Source organism: Camarhynchus parvulus, chromosome 1A (assembly GCF_901933205.1).
Source record: "Camarhynchus parvulus chromosome 1A, STF_HiC, whole genome shotgun sequence".
Classification (NCBI taxonomy): domain Eukaryota; kingdom Metazoa; phylum Chordata; class Aves; order Passeriformes; family Thraupidae; genus Camarhynchus; species Camarhynchus parvulus.
The window spans coordinates 10,557,545-10,581,714 of record NC_044586.1 but is presented as its reverse complement, the minus strand read 5'-3'; the positions used below and the strand labels follow the sequence as shown (position 1 = coordinate 10,581,714).

The 24,170-nt window shown below is 40.6% G+C and overlaps 1 protein-coding gene across 3 annotated transcripts in view; it reads right to left on the bottom strand.

Annotated features, from left to right (window-relative positions):
* KIAA1549 (KIAA1549 ortholog) overlaps nt 1–24,170 on the bottom strand; it is a 142,840-nt gene that overhangs the window by 42,894 nt on the left and 75,776 nt on the right. For all 3 annotated transcript variants that reach the window (XM_030960219.1, XM_030960221.1, XM_030960220.1), the window contains exons 4-9: nt 21,468–21,645; nt 19,851–19,978; nt 18,237–18,420; nt 11,806–11,865; nt 8,523–8,668; nt 1,914–2,091 (exon numbers count right to left, since the gene is read on the bottom strand). In XM_030960219.1, the coding sequence (XP_030816079.1) occupies nt 1,914–2,091; nt 8,523–8,668; nt 11,806–11,865; nt 18,237–18,420; nt 19,851–19,978; nt 21,468–21,645 (874 nt within the window). The remainder of the gene's footprint in view (nt 1–1,913; nt 2,092–8,522; nt 8,669–11,805; nt 11,866–18,236; nt 18,421–19,850; nt 19,979–21,467; nt 21,646–24,170) is intronic.

The following is a 24,170-nucleotide window of genomic DNA, read 5'->3' as shown; positions in this document are numbered from 1 at the left end:
AACACATACAGATGGTACAATTATTACTATTTTCTTTTCTCTCTGCAGAGAATTTTAAATCTCAGACACATGCTTGTTCTGCTGGCAAACAATCCTGTGGTACCATGTAACTCATGCCTCCATATTGCACAGAAATGAGAAAAGGTAATTAAACCTTCATACCAGTGAGGTATTTTGCAGATCATATTGTCTCTTCCTCAGATACCTTTAAGTTTCTTTCCTAACTGTAACACTGAATTTTGAGTAGGTATTCTGTCTCGGTACTAACTGAAAACTATTTATATACTAAGCCTCCTCAATAAAGTAATTAAATGAATTTACATGACCTATCCTATTTATTCTGATGGGTATCTAGTAAAAAAACCACATTACTTTTATATTATATTCATTAAAAGATCATATTACTTAAAAACTGCTGATGGACAAACAAGTAAAATCAAGGTCAATCATATTCCATGGAAGAAATAAATGCCCTAACTACCCTTAGTGTACATCTTTCACAGAAAAAATAATTCAGACAAAAAAGCAGTGACTGGTGTTAGAATACACTGCCATTACTCAGCTAAAGGAAACACCCATTTCATACCCATGCACTCCCATCTCCCAGCTGTGGGGTTTGTGCAAGCTCCTGGACAAACTGTAAAGAAACACTGGCCTAGCAGGATGACATGGAAATGGCAGGAAGGTCTTTAGTCAGCACTGTGCTTTTCCAGCACAAGCACAGAGTGAATGCAGTGAGGCAGGACTTAAGGACCCTGCTGCAACCCTTGGCTCAGAGAGGCAAAACAGCACTGCACAGCTCACTGCAAGGCTGCTAAAATTCATTTCCTCAGCAGTGGCAAAGCTGCAGCAACCCAAAAACAAAGCACTGCAACAGTGGGCACCGTGCAGTGCCATTACCTGGCCAGGTAAAGCCACCCCTCCTGTTCGCCTTTGCTGGCAGTGGTGTGGGAATGGGACAGGGCTTGGCAGAGGTGTGGGGATGGCACAGGGCTTGGCAGTGGTGGGGATGGGACAGGGCTTGGCACTGTTGTGGGGATGGCACAGGGCTTGCGGGGGGGGGGAGGCAGGGCTTGGCAGTGGTGTGGGGATGGCACAGGGCTTGGCAGTGGTGGGGATGGCACAGGGCTTGGCAGTGGTGTGGGGATGGCACAGGGCTTGGCAGAGGTGTGGGGATGGCACAGGGCTTGGCAGTGGTGTGGGGATGGCACAGGGCTTGGCAGTGGTGTGGGGATGGCACAGGGCTTGGCAGAGGTGAGGATGGCACAGGGCTTGGCGGGTGCACAGGGCTGGTGCAGAGGTGAGGATGGCACAGGGCTTGGCAGAGGTGAGGATGGCACAGGGCTTGGCAGAGGTGGGGATGGCACAGGGCTTGGCAGTGGTGTGGGGATGGCACAGGGCTTGGCAGTGGTGAGGATGGCACAGGGCTTGGCAGGGGCATGGCAGAGGGCTGGGTGGTGGGGATGGCACAGGGCTTGGCAGTGGTGTGGGGATGGCACAGGGCTTGGCAGAGGTGTGGGGATGGCACAGGGCTTGGCAGAGGTGAGGATGGCACAGGGCTTGGCAGTGGTGTGTGGATGGCACAGGGCTTGGCAGAGGTGTGGATGGCACAGGGCTTGGCAGAGGTGTGGGGATGGCACAGGGCTTGGCAGTGGTGTGGGGATGGCCCAGGGCTTGGCAGAGGTGTGGGGATGGAACAGGGCTTGGCAGTGGTGTGGGGATGGCCCAGAGGTGGGATCCAGGGCTGGCAGAGGTGTGTGCAGGGCTTGGCAGAGTGTGGGGATGGCACAGGGTTTGGCAGTGGTGTGGGGATGGCACATGGCTTGGCAGAAGTGTGGGGATGGGATAGGGCTTGGCAGTGGTGTGGGGATGGCACAGGGCTTGGCAGAGGTGTGGGGATGGCCCAGGGCTACGCTGTGCAACGCTGCCCTCAATGCGGTACCCAAGGATGATGGCAGCCCGCTGGATGTCCACTCTGTTCATCAGGTCTGAGCACTTCAGAGCACTCAGCCTCTCCCCATCTTGGTCCTCCACGAAATAGATCAGCTCCACGGGGTTATCAACACCAGCTAAGCGTGACACGTTCACGATCTGAAAAGAAATTGCAAAGCTTTTACATTTTAAGCTGTATTTATTTGGAGCTCGCATACATTTTGTCTTAAGAGTTCATACTCTCTCTGCTCTGTTGTAACTGAAAGGAAAAGTTCAAGAAAAGTTCTATTTCAATTTCAAGATCCCTTATAAAATATATTTTTATGACTAACATTTCCTTCCCCCACTTGTATCATAAAAATGTACACATCTGGTAAGTAAGAGAACTGCTTTCACTCTAAAGATGCCAACACTGTGCCACCCTGGAAGCCTCTACTGCCTTTAGCAATGGTTGGTTAGAAGAAGTGTGACTGCACTTTTCCCTTCTCTAAAAACCTACTCTAACTTTGATTTGTTATTCATAACACACACACACACACACACACACCTCTTTGCTCCAGTTTTTCTAAATGTTAAGCAGCTACACAGGTGAATATTCTGTTAGCATCAAATAAAACTGTTTGCTCTGTTTCAACCTAAGCACTTGCACAACCACCTCCATCCTCCACACAGCTCCCCTTGGCATCCACCTTTCTTCAGGAAGGAATGTATTGGACGCTGTGGGAAGGAATTCTTCCTACTTACATCTAAAGACATTAATAATCAAAAGAATGCATGCTATGAGGAAGCCCTGTAGATACTCTCTAACATCTACATTGCATATGAGAACCACATAACTTTGAATTCCTGTAAAATTACATCTCTTTATATAACAACTCTCCTCTGTTTAACCATTCACTAAGCAATGGTGAGCACAAACTAGAATTAGGACAATAAACAGTAGGAGGTATTCTGTTGTGATTTTTTTAAAAGAGTTTGAAGGGCTCTGGAAGGAATTGACATAAATAGAGCAATGTATTTTGCTTCCTTCAGAATTATCCTTCTGCTATAAAATACACATTTAATAAATTATAATCTCAGAAACTGCCCATAGGCCTAAAGTAAAGCAAACACACAAATGTTTGCATGTGAGGCTTACAAAAGCAAATCTTTATATTGTTTTCTTTCCTAGCTTCCAACTAAACAAATCATGTTGAAGGAAAGAAGTACAATTTCGAGCTCAACAGGAATGATATCCTGGTTTTGGAGAACACCAACTCAACAAGTCCTAAAAAAGCAATTCCCAGGAATGGCAACAGCAAGATATATATATATATATATATATATATTTATTTATTTAAAAAAAAAACCAAAAAAAAAAAAACCAAAAGAGGGGAGAAAGATGAAACAAGAGAAAGCACAATTGTCATAAAAATCTTTTAGGACAAATCAAGTGAAAGCAAAAAGTAATGTTCAGTGTCAGCCATATTTGATGCAGGAAACAGCACATCTACAAATAGAGCAGAAAAATGTGCACATCTCTGAAACACAGCAAGAGCTGCTAACAGGACCCATTAAATGATGCTGCTGCTCACCTGAATGCCATTCCCTCTTCTACCAGCTAAGGGAAAACAAATCCCCGACTGAAGGTAACAAAATAGCATCAATAAATGAGGTTTCAACACACATATGTGGCAGCTGTAAAGCTAAATCTGGCTTCATTGACCTCAAATATACAATGGGTTAACAAATCCCACAGCTTTATGTTACATTATATCTGCTTCAGGAGGGTTGCCACAGCCTGGTCTCAGAGCACAGAGCAGCAGAGTGTACAGACTGGTATTTGCTCCCAGAACAGATGAAACCTTCCCAAACAGCACCTAACTCACATGGAGGGTGAGGGAGCTGAAAATTAATGGTTTCTTAGTTTTAATTTTATGAAGCTCCTCTGTGCATAGCCAGAGAATCAGAAAAAATGAGAAAATTCTTAAACTGAGCTGTCATATATTTTACAGCCTGTGAAGAATCCAAGGAGTATAACTATGTGTGTTATACACATCATGGTAACCAAGCTGCCTGTGTGGGTTAACAAAGGAACTTCTCCACAGCTGCCTTTAGAAAAGGCAGAAGATAAGAAGGACAAGATTTCAGTGCAAGTTGTCACAATGGAAACTGGACAAATTTTAACACAGAATTAAAATCAACAGCATTTGGCTCCCTATGCTGAGGAACAGGGATGAGTGAGAACAGGGAGAGTGGAGGCAGGAAGAAGTAGCTGGAGGTATTTCAGCACAGTATAGAGAACAGGGGAACAAGACAAAAAAGTTCAGTGGAGGTGCAGGCTAGTGCTGATCAACTAAGCTCACTATTTAAAGCTAAACTTTATCAGAAATAATTTCTTCTGCATATACAGTATTTTATGACTGCTCACACCATACAGAGAGAGAAGCTTCACAGAGAGAAGCTGCAGACAAAATTTCAAAACCATGGGAAGATGGTTATGGATTTCTATTCTGGGAAAGCTGGTGACTAGCAGGGTAGTCAGGAAGCAGATACAAGATAATTAGATTTGCACATAAACCCAGTACCTGTGACAATAGCAGTACCTCAGTTTTCATCTAAATTTTACTTACTGATTTTTGTAACTAGCCTCTGAGTTTGCTGGAACACAGGAAATGGCATACTGGGCCTGAACTCTTTTAAATCTGGTCATGGAATTGAGGCACACAGTCACTGTGCCTGTTTGTTTTACAGAGTTTCTGGATTCTAAGTTTTGTGACACATGGTTCCAAATTATACTCTTTGTGCAGCTTCAGACTGCTTTAGTCTCTGTCCTTGAGAATGATAAGAATGCAAGCAGAGACAAATAGTATTTGCCAGGCATCCAGCAAAGCAGCCCACATGTAAGGAAGCATTTAAGCATTTTACATTTATACTCTGGTAGTGAGAGACGACATAGGGAGGGAAGAGATAGGAGAATTTTAAATGCAGGAGGCAGAAAGTTGGAGGGGAAACAAATAAGAAAAGACTAATTCAACTCCTGTGTACATAAATGATACCATCTTTGTTGATACTAGATGTGCATTTAACCTCCACAGAGGAAAGGCTTAACTGTGTTCAGGTGTCAGTAAATTTAATTTAGAAAGTGTTTTCAAGTGAATATCATAGGTCAGTGAACAGAGTTGCCTTGGTAACAAAATCTAGTTGGTAATTTCAGGCACGGAAATACAAGTGGTGGGGAAGCTTCCAAGGCATTCTCAGAGTCCTGGTCAGCCAGAGGGATGTCCTGGTCAGCAATCCCTACAGGAGCAAGGAAGCCCTGGTGAGCTGTTTCAGGGTCTGGAAGGCATGAGCACTACTGAGAAACAAGCAGATATGCACACACAACCCCCAGTGCTCATGCAGGAGGATTATTTCCCTTTCTTGCCTTCCTTTATCATAATGGAAAAAAATAATTGAAAAAGATCCTCTTTCTCTACTGACCATAGTACAGCTTGAATTAATTGCCCAGATACTAAAATCCTACTCAGATTTTAGTGTCTGGGCAATTAATTCAAGCTGTACTGTGGTCAGCACCCAGAGGTACAAGCAGGCTGTGAGCAACCTGACAGGAGGGGTCAGTTGCTGCCTGGGACAGCTGCTGGAGGGGCCAAAAGCCTCAGAGGAAAAGGTGAAGCAGCAGCAGTGCCCAAAGGCTTCATTTATAAACCCAAAAACTCACTGCAAGAATTTATTTATAAACCTAAAAACTCACAGCAAGACAGGCTTTCCTCAGCCAGGAGAGACACACAAGCTGTCAGCAGAAAAACACGAGAACGAATTTTTGCCTTAATGAAAAGCTCAATTCAGTCACTGCATTCTCTCATAAGCTGCTACTCCTCACACACATTGCAAATAAAATGCTGCCTAACATGTTCTTTAAATCAGAACATTCCTCTTTGTTTAATTTACTAGGATTAGCTTTTCACTTTCTATTAGGTTCAAAGGATCAAGCATGTTGAAATAAAGGAAAATTAATTTTTTTTATTAGCTGCTGGTGTATTTTTAAAGTACAATTAAGCCCTCTAATTCCCCCCAAAATGTAATGAGAATTATTATAGTAAACTACAATATAATAAAATATGTATTTTAGATATTAAAATATAAATATAGCACAGGTGTGTCTGCAGATGCAATGCCAGCCACAGTAAGCACGTGCCTTCAGATTTGCAGCAACAGAAGATGCACATTGAAAATACATAGGACCTACTCTGTGAAACATTAATACAATGTCACACAAAAATCAGTGGAACTATCAGAAGTACAACAACCAGGTGTGAGGCTTCAGAGGGGTTTTTGTACACAATGGTTACAGACTTTTTTCTCTTTTTATCGTGGAGTGCCACCTGTTAACAGCACAGACAGTCAAACAGGAGGGGAAAGCCTGCTATTTGGGTACCCTCCAAAGCTCTTCTTCAGAGTGCCCAGATTTAAAGCATAATTTTTCACATTCTTAGGCACTAACACATGCCTTCAGAAATGAAATCTAAACCTCAAAAGGTATCACTTCTATTTCCTGAGCACGTGAAAGGAAACTAATACGCCTGCAGTAACATGCACAAATAATTGCTTCACCTCTTGACCTGCAGTCCTGATTTTCCATAGAGCTTAGAAATGTCACATTTCAATACACTATAAATATATTTCACCTCAGGAAAAACTCCGGTCTAGAGGGTCACAAGGCAAGTGAAATGTGAGTCCAGTCTTTAACGGATATATAAACATGTTCTGTTAAAACTGTGCAACACTTTTGGTGCTGGCAGCTTTTTTTCTTATTTTCACTGCATCGTGCTCTACTATCATAGCAGTCACTGCCTTGTGTGCAAGAAATATATATGGGAAAATCTGAATGTAAAGCACAAGAACCGTTATTAGCTCTCCCAGAAGATACAAACACAGCTTATAAACTTGGCTAAGAGGAACAGAATTAACAGCAGTAAAAGGTTTATGGCAGGTATCTATGGACAAGATCCTCAGCTAACAGGGGAACATCCTTGAAAGGAACTATCCTTCAGTCTGGAGCTCACCATCACTGCAGCTGCACACCACAGCCTGCTGTGAGCACATCCAGCACACACTCTTCACTGCAAGGTTTCACTTCAGCCTCCCTCCTTCCCCATCTCCTTTGTTACAGCTCTCATCCTACCTGAAAGGGTGGGCTGGGAGCACCTGGAAAAGCCCTGTGATGGTGCTGACTGTAATGAACAGAACCCTCCTCTGCCCAAAGCCAGCAGCTGGCAGGCTCTTTGCACTAATTAAGTGGCATAAATGAGCAGCATTGCTGTCTGGAACACGAGCTGCAGACCTCATCTTATGTCCCAGTATGTAATACAAAGTCAAAAGAAAAATGCTGTGTTTTCACTTTCCAAAATACCACTCCTTATCTAGAAAGGATGTGCCCATAATTTTGTGCATGAGAAAAAAATAAACCACCTGAGCTTTATTGTGCGAAGTCATAAAACTGTAATCTAAACATACACATTTTATAGGCTGTGGTATCTTCACTAGCAACATAAGGAATATTTGTTTCATTTATATGCAAAAGGAGGACAAAGGCATAATGAACAAAGTGCAATAAGAGGTGCTGGGAATAGGAGATCTGAAGCAGACACCTATTAGCAGCATTTCGAAGCTGTACAGAAGAAAAATAAAATAAAATCTCTATTACTGAAACAGATGTTTCTGAGACAGGAAAGCAGAAGTAAGAATATCCCAACATCTGGAAATTTAAGTGGTAGCAAAAACCATAGGATTAAATTAAATAAAGACAATAGCTCTGAAATGCAAAAAGGGCATCTGGGAGGTAAACCAACTGTCAATGAATTAGCTGGAAATGGTAATTTTTAAGAAGATGAGCCATTAAAAAAGTACTTTGGCTTTCAGATTGTTGAACTGACTAGAAAGAACACATCAGAATTTAAAACTTTAAATTAAATAGTAAAGTCTTCTTGGACTTTATGTGAATAAATCCACCTGTGACTCTAAAATTCCAAAGCAGCACTGGAATCCAGATAAAAGAAGTTGCTATGTGTGCAAAATTTGGTATGAATAATCATTTTTACCTGAAATCCAACCCTGTGACCAGGAGTACTGCGACAAATAAGAAGTTAAGGGGTAGAATGTACTACTCTACTGCTGCACCAAGCCACACACAATTCTACTTTGTATTTCTATATCACTGCCAAAACATCACAGAGAGCTGTGAAGTAGCTGTCCCAGGAGATGTTTTTCAGATGATCATCCTGTCTCCTTTTGTTAGGCGCCTCATGTAAGCCAAACAAGATAGAACACTCTTAAAATAAGACGTTGGTAAAACAATTTTCACTGTTGTTTCTAAGAAGCCATCAGAATTTTTTAGTCAGTTATTTGCATTTCTGTTATGTTTAGCTTAAATATGTGGTGCTTGAAAGAAGACCCACATTTTAGGTGCAAAACACAAGTATCACCAACTAGCTAAAGGCGACGCACGCTTTTGAGTTAATATTTCTCAGATGAAAACCCAAGCACTTTGTTAACACTCATGTTAAATAATTCAGCAATTTATTATCCTTTATTTTTCATCCTCTTAATACCTGCACAATGTTGCTGCCTGCAAAGCTGGCCCGCCTCCAGATCCTGCCTCTGAGCAAAGCCTCATTGAAGAGGTGAGCGAGCTTCCGCTCCATCTCAGCCCGGAACACTTCCTCCTGAATGCGCTGGTCAACCACACCCAGGAGAACTGCATGGCACAGAAAACAGCCCAAGAAAACAAATCCATTAGTAAAACTTCTCAGTTTCTTCTCCACAACTTCATATCAAGCTTTGAGTCAACCTGGGACAGCTCAGGGATAACTCGAGAGCAGCTGTATTTAAATGGGAATTCTGACCTGTTCAGGTGGAGGTTACTTGGTGGAAAAGGGAAACATTTGGTGGGAAAAGGTCAAAATAAATAATCTGGGGGGAAAAAAATTCAGACAGAAGATTTTTTTTGAACCTTAACCAGACTAGACAGACCCAGGATAATAAGGAAACTATTTCAATTCTAAAAATGCATAAAACCATGAGAAACCAATGAATTTTTAAAAACTGCTAAAAGAGAAAACTTAGTCTAAATTGTCTGCTTCAACTAATTGCAGTAAAAAGTGTTGTGTTCAGAAGTGATGCCAAGTTGGAGATGGGAAGGGCAAGGTTCTTGGAGAAAAAGTAGAACAGCAGCAGATGAATGAAGCTGTGTATTCAAGTGCAACTTCCCCAGATAAGATTAAGAAATATGCCAATCACAGCACAAAAAAACAGTTTGCAGCCTTGCCTACTTGGCAACCAGGTACCCTGGGTCACTGGGGCAGTTAATGCTGAGAGGAATCCCTGAAGGAAGAGGAAAAAAAGGGTGAACTTTTACTAGCAAGATGGCATCCACTTAGAGAAATGTGGAGTGAATTCTTTTCCCCTCAAAATAAATAATTTGGGGGAAAAAAATTCAGGCAGAGGATTTTTTTGAAACCTTAACCAGGCTAGACAGACGCAGGATAATAAGGAAACAATTTCAATTCTAAAAATGCATAAAATCATGAGCATTCAATGAATTTTTAAAAACTGCCAAAAGAGAAAACTTAGTCTAATTAGGCTGCTTCAACAAATTCCAGTCAAAAGTGCTGTGTTGGAGATGTACCAACACTTGTGTACTGAGCTGGAGATGGGGAGGGCAAGGGCTCAGAGTCCTGGAGAAAAAGTAGAACCGCAGCAGATGAATGAAGCTGTGTATTCAAGTGCAACTTCCCCAGATAAGACTAACAAATATGCCAATCACAGCTTAAAAAAAATGGTTTGCAGCCCTGCTCACCTGGCAACCAGGTACCCTGGGTCACTGGGGCAGCTAATGCTGAGAGGAATCCCTGAAGGAAGATGAAAAAAAGGGCGGACTTTTACTAGCAAGATGGCATCCAGTTGGAGAAATTTTGAGTGAATGGAGCAGTAGTCATTCAAATGATCCAACTGAACAACCCTCCAGGACAGCAAACCAACTCACTGCTGACTGCATCAAATAAATTTAGTTCTAATTCTCCTCCACTAAAAATACACGTACTTTTAAAAATCCAGTTTTTCTGTGTTTCCACATTTATTTTTTAAGTGTAGAGCTTAATAAAAAGCCACCAGTTAGATAAAATCAATTAAATATAATTTTAATTTTTGAAATTTTTAAACCAAATCTATTAAAGCCACTTTTTCAATTTGAAGCGTTCACTGCAGATGTCAGAAAAAGGAAACATTTTCATGATTTGTCACTGAGATCAACAGTGTCTGTCTTCTAAATTCAATCACAGACTAAGTATCTCAGAATTAAATAGCAAAACAGACAGTGACCTAAGGCTATTATATACACCAGGCAGAAAACTGTTCTTGCCTGTGTATTGGGTTTCAGTATCAATAAATTATGTTTAATAGCATGAATTGTATTCTACAACAGAGGGAGAACACTGTATATCCCAGCTTTTTATGACTACTGGGATACATGCACATATATCTGGGTAATTTGATATTAAAAAATCTTTACATGCATGGATTCTATCATTTCCCCATGTCATGATTCATTACCCTTAAAATACAAAACACTGACTGAAAGCAATGACTCAGCCAAAGTCTGCCAGCTCTTCCCAGAATCCTGCAAGAACTGAGACTACAAAAATTTCCTCTGCAGAAAAAAAAAAGAAGCAAAAAAAAAGAAAAAAAAGTTGCTGCAATTGGCTTTCAAAATCTTACAGGCAGAAGTTTATCAAAACCCAAGGGAATGTGATTTCAGAGCTTGAAGAACCCTTTTTTTACTGCAGGAGCTAAGGGAATTTTCAGCAGCAATGGACAATCCTAAGGCTGAGCAAGAGAGGGAGCAGGTGGAGCCAAAAAAGCCAACAGAAATCTCTAAGGAAGGATGCCAATGGTTATAAAGACACACATAGGAGCTTTTCCCACATCAGTGAGCATTATCTGAAATTCTAAATCTTTCTTCTCTGAAACAAGCCACGTGGGCATCAGAAATTGAGGTGCAATTTGGTTTCCTGATTAAAGAGTGAAGTGGTGATTGGTGGGAAGAAATAGAGAAACCTGGAAAAAAGAGTAAGTCTACACAACAGGTGAACTAGAGGTGATAAAAGCTGTAGGAAGACAAGAGTGCATCCACTGGGGCACCTGCACCCTAAGAACAGGTTTGGTAGGCAAAACCTCCTCACCAGTCAGGCTTAAAAGCACCAGGTAAGACCTACAGCAGGGAGGCAACCTCAACAGCCTTTGAGCACCTAAACATGAGAGCTCAAGCACACCTGCAAATTACAGAATAAAACACTCAGAAGACTTTGGTGGGAGGCATCTTCTGTGAACGAATCAGAAGAGATCAATGAAATGTAATGAAACTTTTTATGTACTCAGAATTCATCTATTTTCACTCTGTTTTATTCTGGGCATGTTTTGGTAGAAAGTGTCACACAAATAAAATTTTAATTTTCACTTAAAGTAGAGATCTAAAAATCAATGTGGCATATTGACAACATGCAGAGTAGATACTTTATGCCTGACAGTCTGAGCTGTTTCACTAAGAATGAACTGCCTTATAGACAAAAAGTGCTTTGTGTGCATTATCAAGGAATTTCAGTAGTTAAATCTAGACCAGGGATTTATACTTCCCAGATAAGTTAAATCTAGACCAGGGATTTATACTTCCCAGATATTCCAGGTCACTGGGCCTTTGGTTTTAGAATTTATTCAGCTCAGACCATGTTATTACCTCATAAAAATGCAGCACCCCTAAGCTATTGATATTTATGCAGGTTAGATATTCCACTACCAAAACTAATTGCACTTTTACTTACTCACAGAGACCATACATACCTGTTCTCACCCAGGAAGATTTCATCAACTGGGACACGTTAAGCTTAGGATAATGAAAGGCTGAAGAAAAAACCGAATGGAAGAAAAACATCCATAAGAACAGTTTTCTAAACAACATACACAAAACCAGAAGCCACTACATAATTTATACTGTCAGCAAGCATCTTATTTACACAGATGCATTTCTGCTCCTGAGGCAATGCAGACACAATGGCAAGGGAAGTGCTCCCAATGTACACTGCTGAGTTTGTCTCTAACAAAAAGAAGCTAAGTGAAACAGTCAGATTTATTACGTGAAAGACTCCAAGCTGCTGCACCGAGGTCATTGCTCCCAGGAATTTAAAAGCTCACTGTCTGAGCTGTGACTCTTACTGAGCCAGCTGCAGGATCACTCTCTTGCTCAAAGGCCAGTGAGGCAACTCCTGAGTGCCTCAGGATATAAGGAAAATAAGACCTTCTCTGTGGCAGAAACTATGAAAAAACAATAAAAGTAAAGCAGAGAACTAAACATGTATGATTTGTGTTCCAGACTTGTGCAGTTTTTTTTACAAAACCCACAAACAACCGCATGTAGAAACACTGCTGTAGACAAACCTCATGGCTTTTCTACTCGGCTTGGTGGCTCCAAGCTTTCCTAATTTCTCGGATTTTTCAAAAAAAAGCTCTGCTCTAGAGGGAAATCCTTGCCCCAGTAAGGAAAACAGCCTATTTCTACTGACTTCAGTATAGATAAGATTTTTCCCAAGGTTTCCACTGGAGAGCAGTAAAGACATGTTGGGAAAGAAATGAAGATGGGGGCTGGGCCAACAGTTTCCTCAAGGGAAGTCTTAAGCTTCACTATGGCAATAAGGAAAAGGAATGGTCTTAACTTTCTCAAAATATTTAATCCAGATGCAGTTTGCTAAGCATTATACAAAGGTTAATTTTTAAACCATTTCATGAACAGAAAGAACGCAGCACATAACAATTAAATGACCTGACCCATGCTGGATCAATTTAGAATAAAGATGTGTACAGTTGTGGACTAGTTTGCCACTACTCCACATTTCAGGGAAGTAGAAAATTGAAGTTTTTCTAATTTAATGATGCAAGAATTTGTAGACAAGCTGTTCTCTGTCAGTGTACCAAAAATCTGATTCTTTTGCCCATTAAAAAGCTTAGGAATTTTTTGGTTAAGGTAAAAGCAAAAGAATCATTAGTTACATTTTACCTTTTATTTTCACAGATTTATAACTAACTCCTATTGGAAGAAAAAAATAAAAGAAAATTTGGTTATTCCACCTTTATTTCAGTAATAGCACCACTAGCTTCAAGATGATCACCTGGCAGGTACTCTGTGACTTACTATTCAGAAGGGTGTTGGAACATGGTCCTTTTTTTCTGAACAGGAAACACTGGCCCTCTATGCAAGTGATCACAATGCATTACATTTCCAAAACTCTCAGACAAGCAAAAAGCACCTCAGAGTCCATTTAAACACACCCATTTATTTTTGGCATCCTGCTACTCGATTCTTCTGATTGTAGCTTTTAGATTGAAATTCTATTTACTCTAGTCATGCAATTGTTTACTTCAATTTAGAAATGGAAGCTGAACAAAAAAAGCATAAACTAAACTGAAAACTGATTCTGCTGTTTTCCAATGCATGGAAAGAGCACGATAAGGAAATCAAAAACCTTCCCGTGACCATAATGCTTTGAACTCCTAGCAATTGTGAGTCTTTTTCTTCTTTAACCCAAAATCATGTTTCACTTCAATACTTACTGTGGTCTTCACACTTTTTCTAATTAGTACTTGAAAATGATTTAATTCATACAAATTGCTGCGTGACTATTCATTTAAACTTTCCATGGAATTAATGCAACTTAAAAATAAACCAACTTGAGCAGAAAATCTTGACATTGAAAAGGAAGATGTGCTGCTGTGATCACTGCCAACTAAGACCAGGTTCTAAAACCTGACAAAGAATGCTGAAAACTGTCAGAACTCAGCCAATCCAGGTTCCACTTCTTATACCACAGGTCACTCTAGTGTCTCACTGACACACAGACCTTGGGCTCATCTGAAGTCTCAGCACTGCAGTAAGATCAAATTTGCAAGAGTTCTGATGTCCTCTGGAACTAACAATTACAAACAGCACTGACTGATTGTTATTCTGAGGGGGAAGCTGGATAGACAAAATGCAATTATTAGCTAGATTGCAGCTGGTCTGCTAATGACTCTGGATGCATTAATGAAGTAGATGCTGGCATCATTAGAAGATGCTAACAGGGACCCCTGGAGCACCACACTGTGTAACAGCATCGATTTGGGGCTGAATGAAAAGGGAAAGGGTCACCTGCTCACCCAGAGACCTACTGACAGCAGTCTAAAGCACACCACTCAGGCAGCACGGCCACTGCCAGATGTTCTAAGGATCACTCTCTCCAACAGATGTGTGGGACCATGCCGGATACAACTGGTGTCATGCTGATCGTTCTTATTTCTGATCAATGGAGAACAGTAGTAGAAAGCATGGAGGGAATGCAGGATTTGAAATGAGAAGGCATTAAATGAAAAATAAGATTCCATGCAGATACTGGGGTGGGGGCAATAGCACATTAAACAGACACACATTGTGTCTGTTTAAAACCTGATCCAAAATCCACCCAGAAAAAAATTGCCAAATATTTCTGCAGTCCTTGGACCATATAATACAATCTTATATTTATCCTATTGGCCTTGCAACATCTCCAAGACAGCCAAAATAAATGCCATACATCAAAGTGCTACTTAGAACTGAAAAAATAGCAAGTCCCAAGGCAAATCTCTCTACTCTCTTAGGACTTGAAGCCCTAAGAAAAACAAAGAGCTTTATTCAGGGTAAGTTCATGAAGGCAAATATTGCCATCTACTCCACAGCTAGCCTTTACCTGTCCTCCAAGAAATCTACTCGCCATAAAGAGATACCAAATATAAAGTTTCCTGTTATTTTTAATGAACTAGCATCCAAACCCTGTGATTAGACTTGGTTTTCTTTCTGCTGACTTGTAGGTCATGACCATCTAACCAATTTCCAATCTGAAACGTGAGCTGTAAGGTGGACAATAAAAAATAAGGATGAGAAAGGTGTAAACTGGACCTGTAAATTTGAATAGAAGCATGTTGCTCAAGTCACCTAAAAGTCTTGTGAGGAAAGAAGAAAGTCTGGAAGTTTCCAGGTTCTGCCATTTTGACAGCCCTATTCCTGCAAAGAACAGTCCACATCTGCCAAACAACTTTCACTCCTGATCCTGACTCTATGTGAGTGGGGGAAAAACTGACAAAGAATTCCTGGTATTAATGATGTACTGCACAGGAACAAACCACACAGTTAAAACTAGAAACAAGACATTATTTATGTGAATAAAAACCATGAGAGGATAGTGTGTGAAAGGCAATGCAAAGTGAACAAGTGGCAAGGAGCAAATACACTCCTTGGAACAAGGCTCATATTTGGGATATTGATGTCATGATCTCACTTAACAATGTAGAGATGCACAAGTAGCTTTTTTTGGGTATGATCAACTTCAACTCCCAAGTTAGGGGTTGAGTACTGGCACTCAGCTCATCCACAAATAATTTCTTCAGATGCAACTACAAAACTTACAAGATCATGCACAGAGTCCTTAAGGGAAAAAGAAAAGTCACTACCAAGAGTATTAATTGTTACCATGCCTGATAAACTAAGGCACAAATGGCACAGAACAGTATGGCATGGAACATTTCATATTTACATATGAACACTGACATACATAGATGGTTTACATGTAAATATCCAACATTCCTAGAAAAAAAAATCACACTGAAAGCAGAGGTTTGCATATTAATCGGCACAGACCAAAGCAGCTATATCAATCCAAGGTGTTGTAACACTTTCCCTGCTACAGTTGCTCTGTAGAGTTCCGGGCCTAGAAAACAAAAACATTTAGGTATCTCCCTGCTAAAGAAGCTTTGAGGATCTGGCTGTTGGTCACCCTCAACGGTCTGCTGAAGATGATGTTTCAGGAATGATCTGCCCAATGCTGCTAAGCCTTTGGACAGAATTTTTGGCTCTGAATCTGAAGATCTAAAAGCCTTAGGCTCAAAATCCAGTCACAGAAGCAGTGTAAAAAACTGTAGGAACAGCTAAAAATAACTGGCTGTGGTTGTCTCACTGATAAAAGAGTCTGAACTACATTCATCATTTCTGTGCTTGCTGACAGAAGGACCCACAGCTCTAGTAATCTGAGAAACTGTGTTCCCACTTTGCCAACTTACCAAATAGCACCAGAGCTGGTATTCCACAACAGTGCCTATTAAAACACTGCTGAGACCAAACTAGACCAGTTCAAACCCAAATGTGCTGTCCTACAAAGGGATCAATCTATAGTAAATGTGAGTTCCTCTAACAGCAAGCAAGTCAAATGCTGACATTATGTTCCTTAATTTAGGACACCTTATCCACCAAATCCTCATGTTTTCTACACTGCAGTCTTAGGGAAAATCTCATAGTTCCTAAAAATCCTGAGCTCTCCACTCATCCTACTTTACTTTGCTTTATAATTGACATGTGAGTGATCACAGGGCTCCACTGGCACTGGCACCATCCCCACTGACCAGGCACTGCACACATGCAGGTAACAAGCACAGGGACAGCTCCTCACACGAGCATTAAAGTAATTTCAAATTTCCTAAGTACCATCAGGAAAGGAAACTAGAATCACAGAATTGTTTGGTTTGGAAGGGACCTTAGAGATCATCTAGTTCCAAGCCCAAGGAGAACTCTGTACATTCATCTTTAACAGGAATGTCTTCCCCCTATGACCAGCCTCTCTTTCAGGCTACACCAGCCTTGGTAGAAAATCTGTTATCACTTAATTGCACTGTAGCTCCATTGCACAATCCAGAAGATGGATTCTCAGCAAGGGGCAACCTGCAAACGCACAAATATAATTTCAGAATATGTGGACAAGACTAAAAGCTGTAAGAGCCAATGTAGGCTCTTATATCACAGGAAAAAAAGGGTCCCTCAACACCAAAAATATTACTAGAGGCTAAAAGCTACCTAAACTCAAGCTCAAATGCATAAAAGAGAGGACACAGAGTAAAGAGAGGTGTCTTTCAAGCAATCAAGGCAAGAGCAACGGTTTATTTGCAGTGAGCAATGAAGACCATAGCCCACAATGTGAGATGTTCTGGGGCTTCCAAGATAAAAAGAAATGCTGGTCATCTGTGGACAGGGATTCTCAAGACTTGGTCCTGGCTCCACTAAATAGACCTACCACTGCACAGAGCTCACACTCTATGTGAGACCAAACAAGAATAGAAATGCTTAACAGCAATGTGTCAACAACTTCATACATCTTTTAATTATTATGGGAGTGGGGGGCAATCAAAAATGCTGAAAACATTAAATAAAAAGCTTCAAAAAATTAGTGTGTTTAGAGTACATCCAGTAAATGGGAAGTATCCTGTGCAATCATCTTACCTAGATCGAAAGCTGCTAAGGAGAGCAACTTTTCTGTTGACAGTGACTCTCTTTACAGTATTTTCACTGACATGCACAGCTGCATAATGAACACCAGCTACAATTAGACCTGATCTTCCACTAGATATTTAACTATATGGTAAAACTCACTCTGTCAGATGTTATGCATCTCTACAGCTCACAGAAATAACTCCAAAAATTAAAAAGCATGGTGAGATAGGAGAAATGGGGAATTAATGGGCTGAGTCAGTGACACCCACCAGCAGGAAAGGCAAGTACTATTCTCCCATGATCTTGCTTATGTTCCTGAGTCATCTGAAAAATCTAAAATCTAATATAAGTTGTCAAGGCCAAGTGTCAAGCAAGCTCTGTTATGCAGGCAGTTCCCACTCATCTGTGTTTAGAATGATGGTGGTCTGAAAAAAAAGACTTGCCATGCAAATGTACATAAAAAGTGAGAAAGGTAATACCTTAAAACTTAACAGACTGCATAGACAAATTAATTTAGACTATATGGGCAAATATCAACTTATGCAGACAGTGTCCCAGGAGTTTCTAGAAGTCAGAGACACAGTTAAGGGCAGCACAACCCTGAAAGCACTGAACACTCCTGAGAATTACCAAAGGCCCCTCTAGACATCAGCCAAGACACACCTTGGACTGCACTTCACAGCAATACTGATCTAAGTGATTTTCTTATTTTTAGATCTGGACTAAGACCAATGAACTGACGAAGGCAGGTTAAGCACAACTGACCCAGCACAAAAGGAAAGTATGATAACAAAGGCAGCAAGATGCTGTAACACCAAAATGTGAGCAGAAAGAGGCACAGATTTGCCCTGCAGAACTTATGATTCATGTTAGGTACTTGAAGCTGCATTATCATTTATGGAAAATTCTGAACAGAAGTATTTTGCAGTATTGGGTGACAGCAAATACTCACGTTCAGCAATCTGCTGCACAGGGAAGCCCAGATAGAAGCTGAATTCCACCACGGACAAGTTTCTGAGCTGCTCGCTGACTTCAGACCCATTGAGAAAACCGTACCTGTCTCGGATGGCAAAAACAATGCTCACAGGGCCCTGTCGAAACGCCACCCCAGGCCTGCTCAGAGTTATATTCAGTATCTGAAAAGACAGCATTGAAGCAGGGTGAGCAAAATCAAATCACTGCCATTTCCATCCCTTCCTCGACAGACTTCTCTTTTTCCTCTTATATGAAGAGGTGTGCAATTCACATCAAGACAGAGGAACATCTGTTCCAGATTGGTTCAGCCAGCTGAGTCTCAGAAGAGGAAAAGTTACATGTGAATTCCTCTTCAAAGAGTCATCCTTTAAGGTCAGTCATAATCCAGAATGATCTGACAGCTACAGCCCAGAAAATGATGAGAAAAAAAACCACCTAGCAAGTCAGACAGCAAAATAAATCTAGTCGCAAATAAGTCTTAGATGTATGCCAAACTGCATGGAACAGAAGAAAGGCATTGATTATGGCAAAAAAAGTTCTGAAAATGGATACTCTCTTGGTAAAAACCTCCTGCACCATGCACACTCAAACCCACCAGTTGTTAGAAGCCTTTTTGTGGCAACAATATACACAGCAAATGTATTCATGTAGATAAACCTCTTCTGAAAAATAAGAAGTATTTAAAGTAAGTTGGCTAAGCTGATGGTCCAAGAAATTGTTTTGCATGCTCTGTCCTCAGTCTATGCAGTGACACTGTGTTTGAAGTTCTGAGCACTCTTCTATATGTACTACACAGTATTTTAGGTACTCTAAAATTTGTCATTTTTCTTCCTGAATTTATTTTAGTGTACAACAGATGGGTATTTATGGTGTCAGTTAAACAACATAACAAAATTTTTACTGAGTTTGGTATTACAACAAAGTTAGATTAAATTTAAGAATTCAAACAGAAGAGGGAGTTGATCTCATTAAACTGAATTGCTGACTTTCCAGGGAGCTCTAAGCTCTGCTGTGTGATTCAGGGCTCTGCACATGTGCAATACCTTTCATGTGTGAAGTTCCAGTAGCAGCTGTCCCAGACATCATATACTGTAAGTATTTCTAGACCTCAGAAGCAACTAGCATGTTTGCTCACATGATGGCAGGGTCATGTAACTCCTATACTCCCTAACAGGGTGGGGAAAAACCAGCATGGCAATGAGAGCTGCGAGTTTTCTTCCAACAAAAACTTTTTAACCACACCTTAGTCTTTTATAGTAAACTATGACGGGAGTGACTCTGGTAAGGGCTGGAACAGTTTTTATTTGAGAAATTATAAACCCTCTCACATTCAATAATGCTTTTGGATATAAACCATCACCTCGGATCATTTTTTTCAAAAAGCTTGTAAAAGCTTGTAACATGTTGTGCCATGTTATTTTTTGGGGGAAAACCCAACTGACTTCATGACAAAGCCTCATAGTCCTACATGACCTAGACTGCAAGTGACAGCCAGAGAACACTTAACTCATTTTATTGTCTGGAAGAAACAAAGGACAAGCAAAGGTGAGGGGGGAAAAGGGACAGATACAAACCATGCTCATCCTCTCACCTGCACAGTGAAGTTGTAGGACTCCTGGTGCTTGTTCACCTCCAGGAATGCCATTGTCAGCCCTCTCTCAATGCGCTGGCTAAAGGTGCAGAATCCAATATCCACATTTCGAGGTACAAACTGAAGCACTGAAAGCAAAGGGCAATTATTCCTCCAGAAAAGTACTTCCATGAGAGAGAACAAAACAACAATTCACAGGACAATAATTTCCTTCTTTCATGAAGCTCAGGACACATTCAGTGAAACACCAGATGAAAACACATTAAAAATACATTTTTGTGTTTCTGCAGTAAATTCTCTACTCACTAAGATTGGTTGCAGCAGTAATTAGATCTCTGAAAGATACTAGTGACAAAATACTCACTGTTTCCTCTTGTATACTAAAAGACCTTCACTATAGACATGTGGCTAACTTCACCTCACCTGACCACTGAATTGGCCACACTGAAATCCTGAGCACCCAGCCAATCCACGAAAATCTTCAGAAAATAAAGCAACAAATATCTCTTTCTTGTAGCCTGAAATAAAGTATTTAGCTTGCCTAAAAGACTACATATTGGATCCATTAATGCACATTAGTATTTGTCTAACACTTTCAAAACACTTAGTAAGCTATCTGTTAAATTTAGATACAGACATCCTTAAGTTCAGAAGAGAGAAAGAAAGAGCACAAGGTAGAAAGAGTGAGTGTAGAGGAAGGTGATGAGGCACACAGACCTTAACTACATGCACATCTGTGGATTTCCACATATATTCTTACCCAAAGAAATGCTACAGTTAGCTTACAGATCCTAACATCAACGTTATACAAGGTTCAAACCCAAAAAATACACCTCCTGTCTATATAACCATGTTAGCAGTGGAAAAAGACATCACACCTGCGTAGTTGAAGTGATGTCTTGCCACGCAATTATTAACACAGCACAAACAACACACAAAGCGTATCTGAACAAAAGTACCATGTTGACATTTATTAACTCTGCTTGTATGCTCAGTCCTTGTCACTACCTCATTACACAGCCAACCAACCAGGCAAGCAGTTTTATCATGCAAACAGGGCCCAAAGAAGATTTTAAATGACAACACTGACTCTCAAAATCTATTACATGGGTACCATTTTGCTTTAGATTATTAGCAGTCAAACTTTGCAATACAGCAGCCATGGAAAGCTGAATACTACGTAGGCAATCCTCCTGCTCATGTTATACACAAGCTATCAATCCCCCTGCTCACAATTCTCCTACATCACAACATATAAAAGGCAGCTTTTAACATAAATTTAATCTGAAATTGACACAAACATTACAAAGTAGCTGCACTGTGATTTTATGAATAAATGTTTCATGGTTTTTTTTTTCTCTTCTCACCTTGAGAAGCAAAAGAAAGAGCACAATTATTTTGCAATGTACCAAAAAAATCCTGAAAAAAACCACAAAGTGATGGGTTTAACTGTTTACAATTTACCACCTCTGCCACGGATCTGTAAATTATGTCATTAACAAAAAGAATTAAGATTCACAGTAGAACAGAGGGCTTTGACTCGACCTTGCATTGCAAGTGAAGAAGTGTGAATCAACAGGAAGCCACCTTTTCCCCTGTGTGTCAGGAGGAACTCACCTGTCTGAACCTGGAATCTGTTGTCTGGCACAGTGAAAGAAGGGTGCAGTGAGAGGATGATGGGGGCCTCCCCACGAAGAAGACTGCTGTTCACAAGCACATTTATGACAGCTATTGCCGTGTAAACAAAGGGACCAGATGTCACCAAGAAAGCAAATTTGGGGGAAATTTTATAAACCTACAACAAAAGAAAAAAACTGAAATTAAGAAAACTCAAATATGTCAATGTTAAATCTGGCAACATTTTAGACCCACAGAGTCTCATGCAGTTCAAAGCCACCTCACTGAGAGGCAGGAAAATGCAGTCTTTATTTTTCAAAGAGCAGCAGAAGCACAAACACTACTGTGCCCTGCAGCCTCTGCTCCAGTGCATCAGAGACAACTCCCTCATGCCAGATGCACCTACTGGAATCTCTTCAGTACAACACACCAATCTCAGCACCTCTTGATTTATCACATTCCCACATATTAGCACTCCCCCTTGCCTACATTCCCCTGGTGTACATAACATTTCCCACACAAAATTCCTGTTTACTTTCTGAACTGCTTGCATAGCTTCTGCATTTCAGTCATACACCACATAGTGAATGCATCCTATACCATTCATATGTGGCACACAAGGAGTAAAATACACATAACCAATGTCCTTTAGATGTAATTTTCACACTCAAGAAACTTTCTTCCAGGGAACACTTCTATCTGCTTGTTTCAACACAGTTACCACATTACAATTCTCCTCTTCCAATTCATATCCTGACTTTGAGTCTCCTTAAAAACCCTGAGGAGCCTTAGACATCAGGTAAAAGAAATGAGATTGCAAGTTAAATATAAACCTTGAACCATGCAGACACTCTTATCCATCATTTCTCAGCCACCTAAGTAGAACAAATGGAAGTGTTTTATTTATTTAAACATATTGCAGTGTCTTCCCTCCTTCAGAGAAACTCTTTCAACATTAAGAACACCTGTTTCCCCACCATTACTTTCTTCCTTCCTTGGTTTACTCCCCCAGTTTGCTTTATTTGCCTGTGGCAGTCACACTTCAAAAATATTTTGGGATATCCAACACGATGGCCTCATGGATAAATCATGTAAACCAGAGACCCAGAGTTTCTGATAAATTCACTGAAAGGATGCCAGGACCTTGCAGATGCCATGCTGGTGAAGGGATGTGTTAGATACCTTCAGATTCAGGAACAGCCTTATAGAAAACTACAGTGCCACTTAAATTGCGACCCACATATTCCTTTTTGGTATTTCTGCTGTAGTGTAAAGTGATGGCAACTGCTGTTGAGATGAGACAGCAAGCAGCTCCTTCCTGTCTTCTAAAATGCCTGCATTTCAGAGAGCTCATCTCCACCAGAAGAAACTACCTCAGCAGCAGAAGGAAATGAGAAAAATAATCTATGCTTCTCATTATGCCTTTCTTCTTTCTTTGCCCACAAATACATGCAACATCCAACTTTTATTTTAAATGGATTTAGATCCATAAAACTCAAATTTGTTTGATATTAATAATGTGCACAGCTCCTTTCAGTTCCTCTTATCTGAAATTTTATTCTTTTATCTCATGATGAAATAATCTCTGCAGCTTCAGTTTGTCAAACAGAAACAGCAGTTAAAAATGGGTAACACATGCCAAAAGAAAGTTGCCCATTACTTGCAAATGAGATTGCTTAAAAGGCAAGAAAAAGAGGAATTAGAATTACAAATCTCAGTGACAATTTGCTGGTGATTTCTGAAGCAGTATATGCTGAGGAAGAGAGGCTTGCTGCAGCCAGCATACACTTATGCACTGGAGTTGGGTATTTCAGACACAAAAGCAAACCTCAGTAACCAACTCAGCTGCCTCCATCTCTGACTGGTTGTGCTGCCCCACAAACAACCAGGAAAGCAGCCCTGGAATTAACTTGTTCAGCTCAACAGCTAATACTGGTTCCCTTCTGTACTGCACTCCATCAGAAGAGCAACAGCAAGTCCAGAATGGACATCCAAAATAAAAATCCACTTTTAACAGTAATTTTGAGTTAGGCAGATTAGAACCACTACAAGTCAAAACAATAGCTATTTCTGCCTGAGATATTGCAGGGTTGTCTAGAATTAGCTCTCTTCAGCCTCATCCATATGACAGAAATAACAGACCCATGACAGCATGATGCTGTCTACAAGCTAATTCACAGAGAAGCTTACAAAGTTATCAAGGCTAGATGAGCACAGCTCATGACTCTGGAATCACGATTCATGAATGAGAATAGCTGCTCTTGGCACAGCTCTAATGGTTCACAGACCCAGCCATCCATACAACTCTCTCTTGGAAGTTTCACCTCCACTGCTAGGACAGCTGGATGCTAACAAATTAGATGGTTGAACCATCACACTTTAGAGTGTTGCTATTAAAGTACACAACCATGTATTTCTTACATTAAAATGTACAAGTATTTTAACTTTAGCACCTTGGTCCAGAAAGCCAGAGAAGCACACAAAATTCCATATGCAGTTTGGAGCCATCCCCACTGCAAAAGCAGAACCCTTCAGCAGAAGCAGAGAACTCTTACAACAGCTCGAGTTAAGCTATCCCTGCTGCTGAGTGCAATGACTGACCCAACTCTGCTGTTCCCAGGACACAACCTAGCTCATTCCAAGCTACCCTCACAAGAGAGAGCACATCCAGCACAGAAAGTTTTTAAGACTCCGTTTACTAAG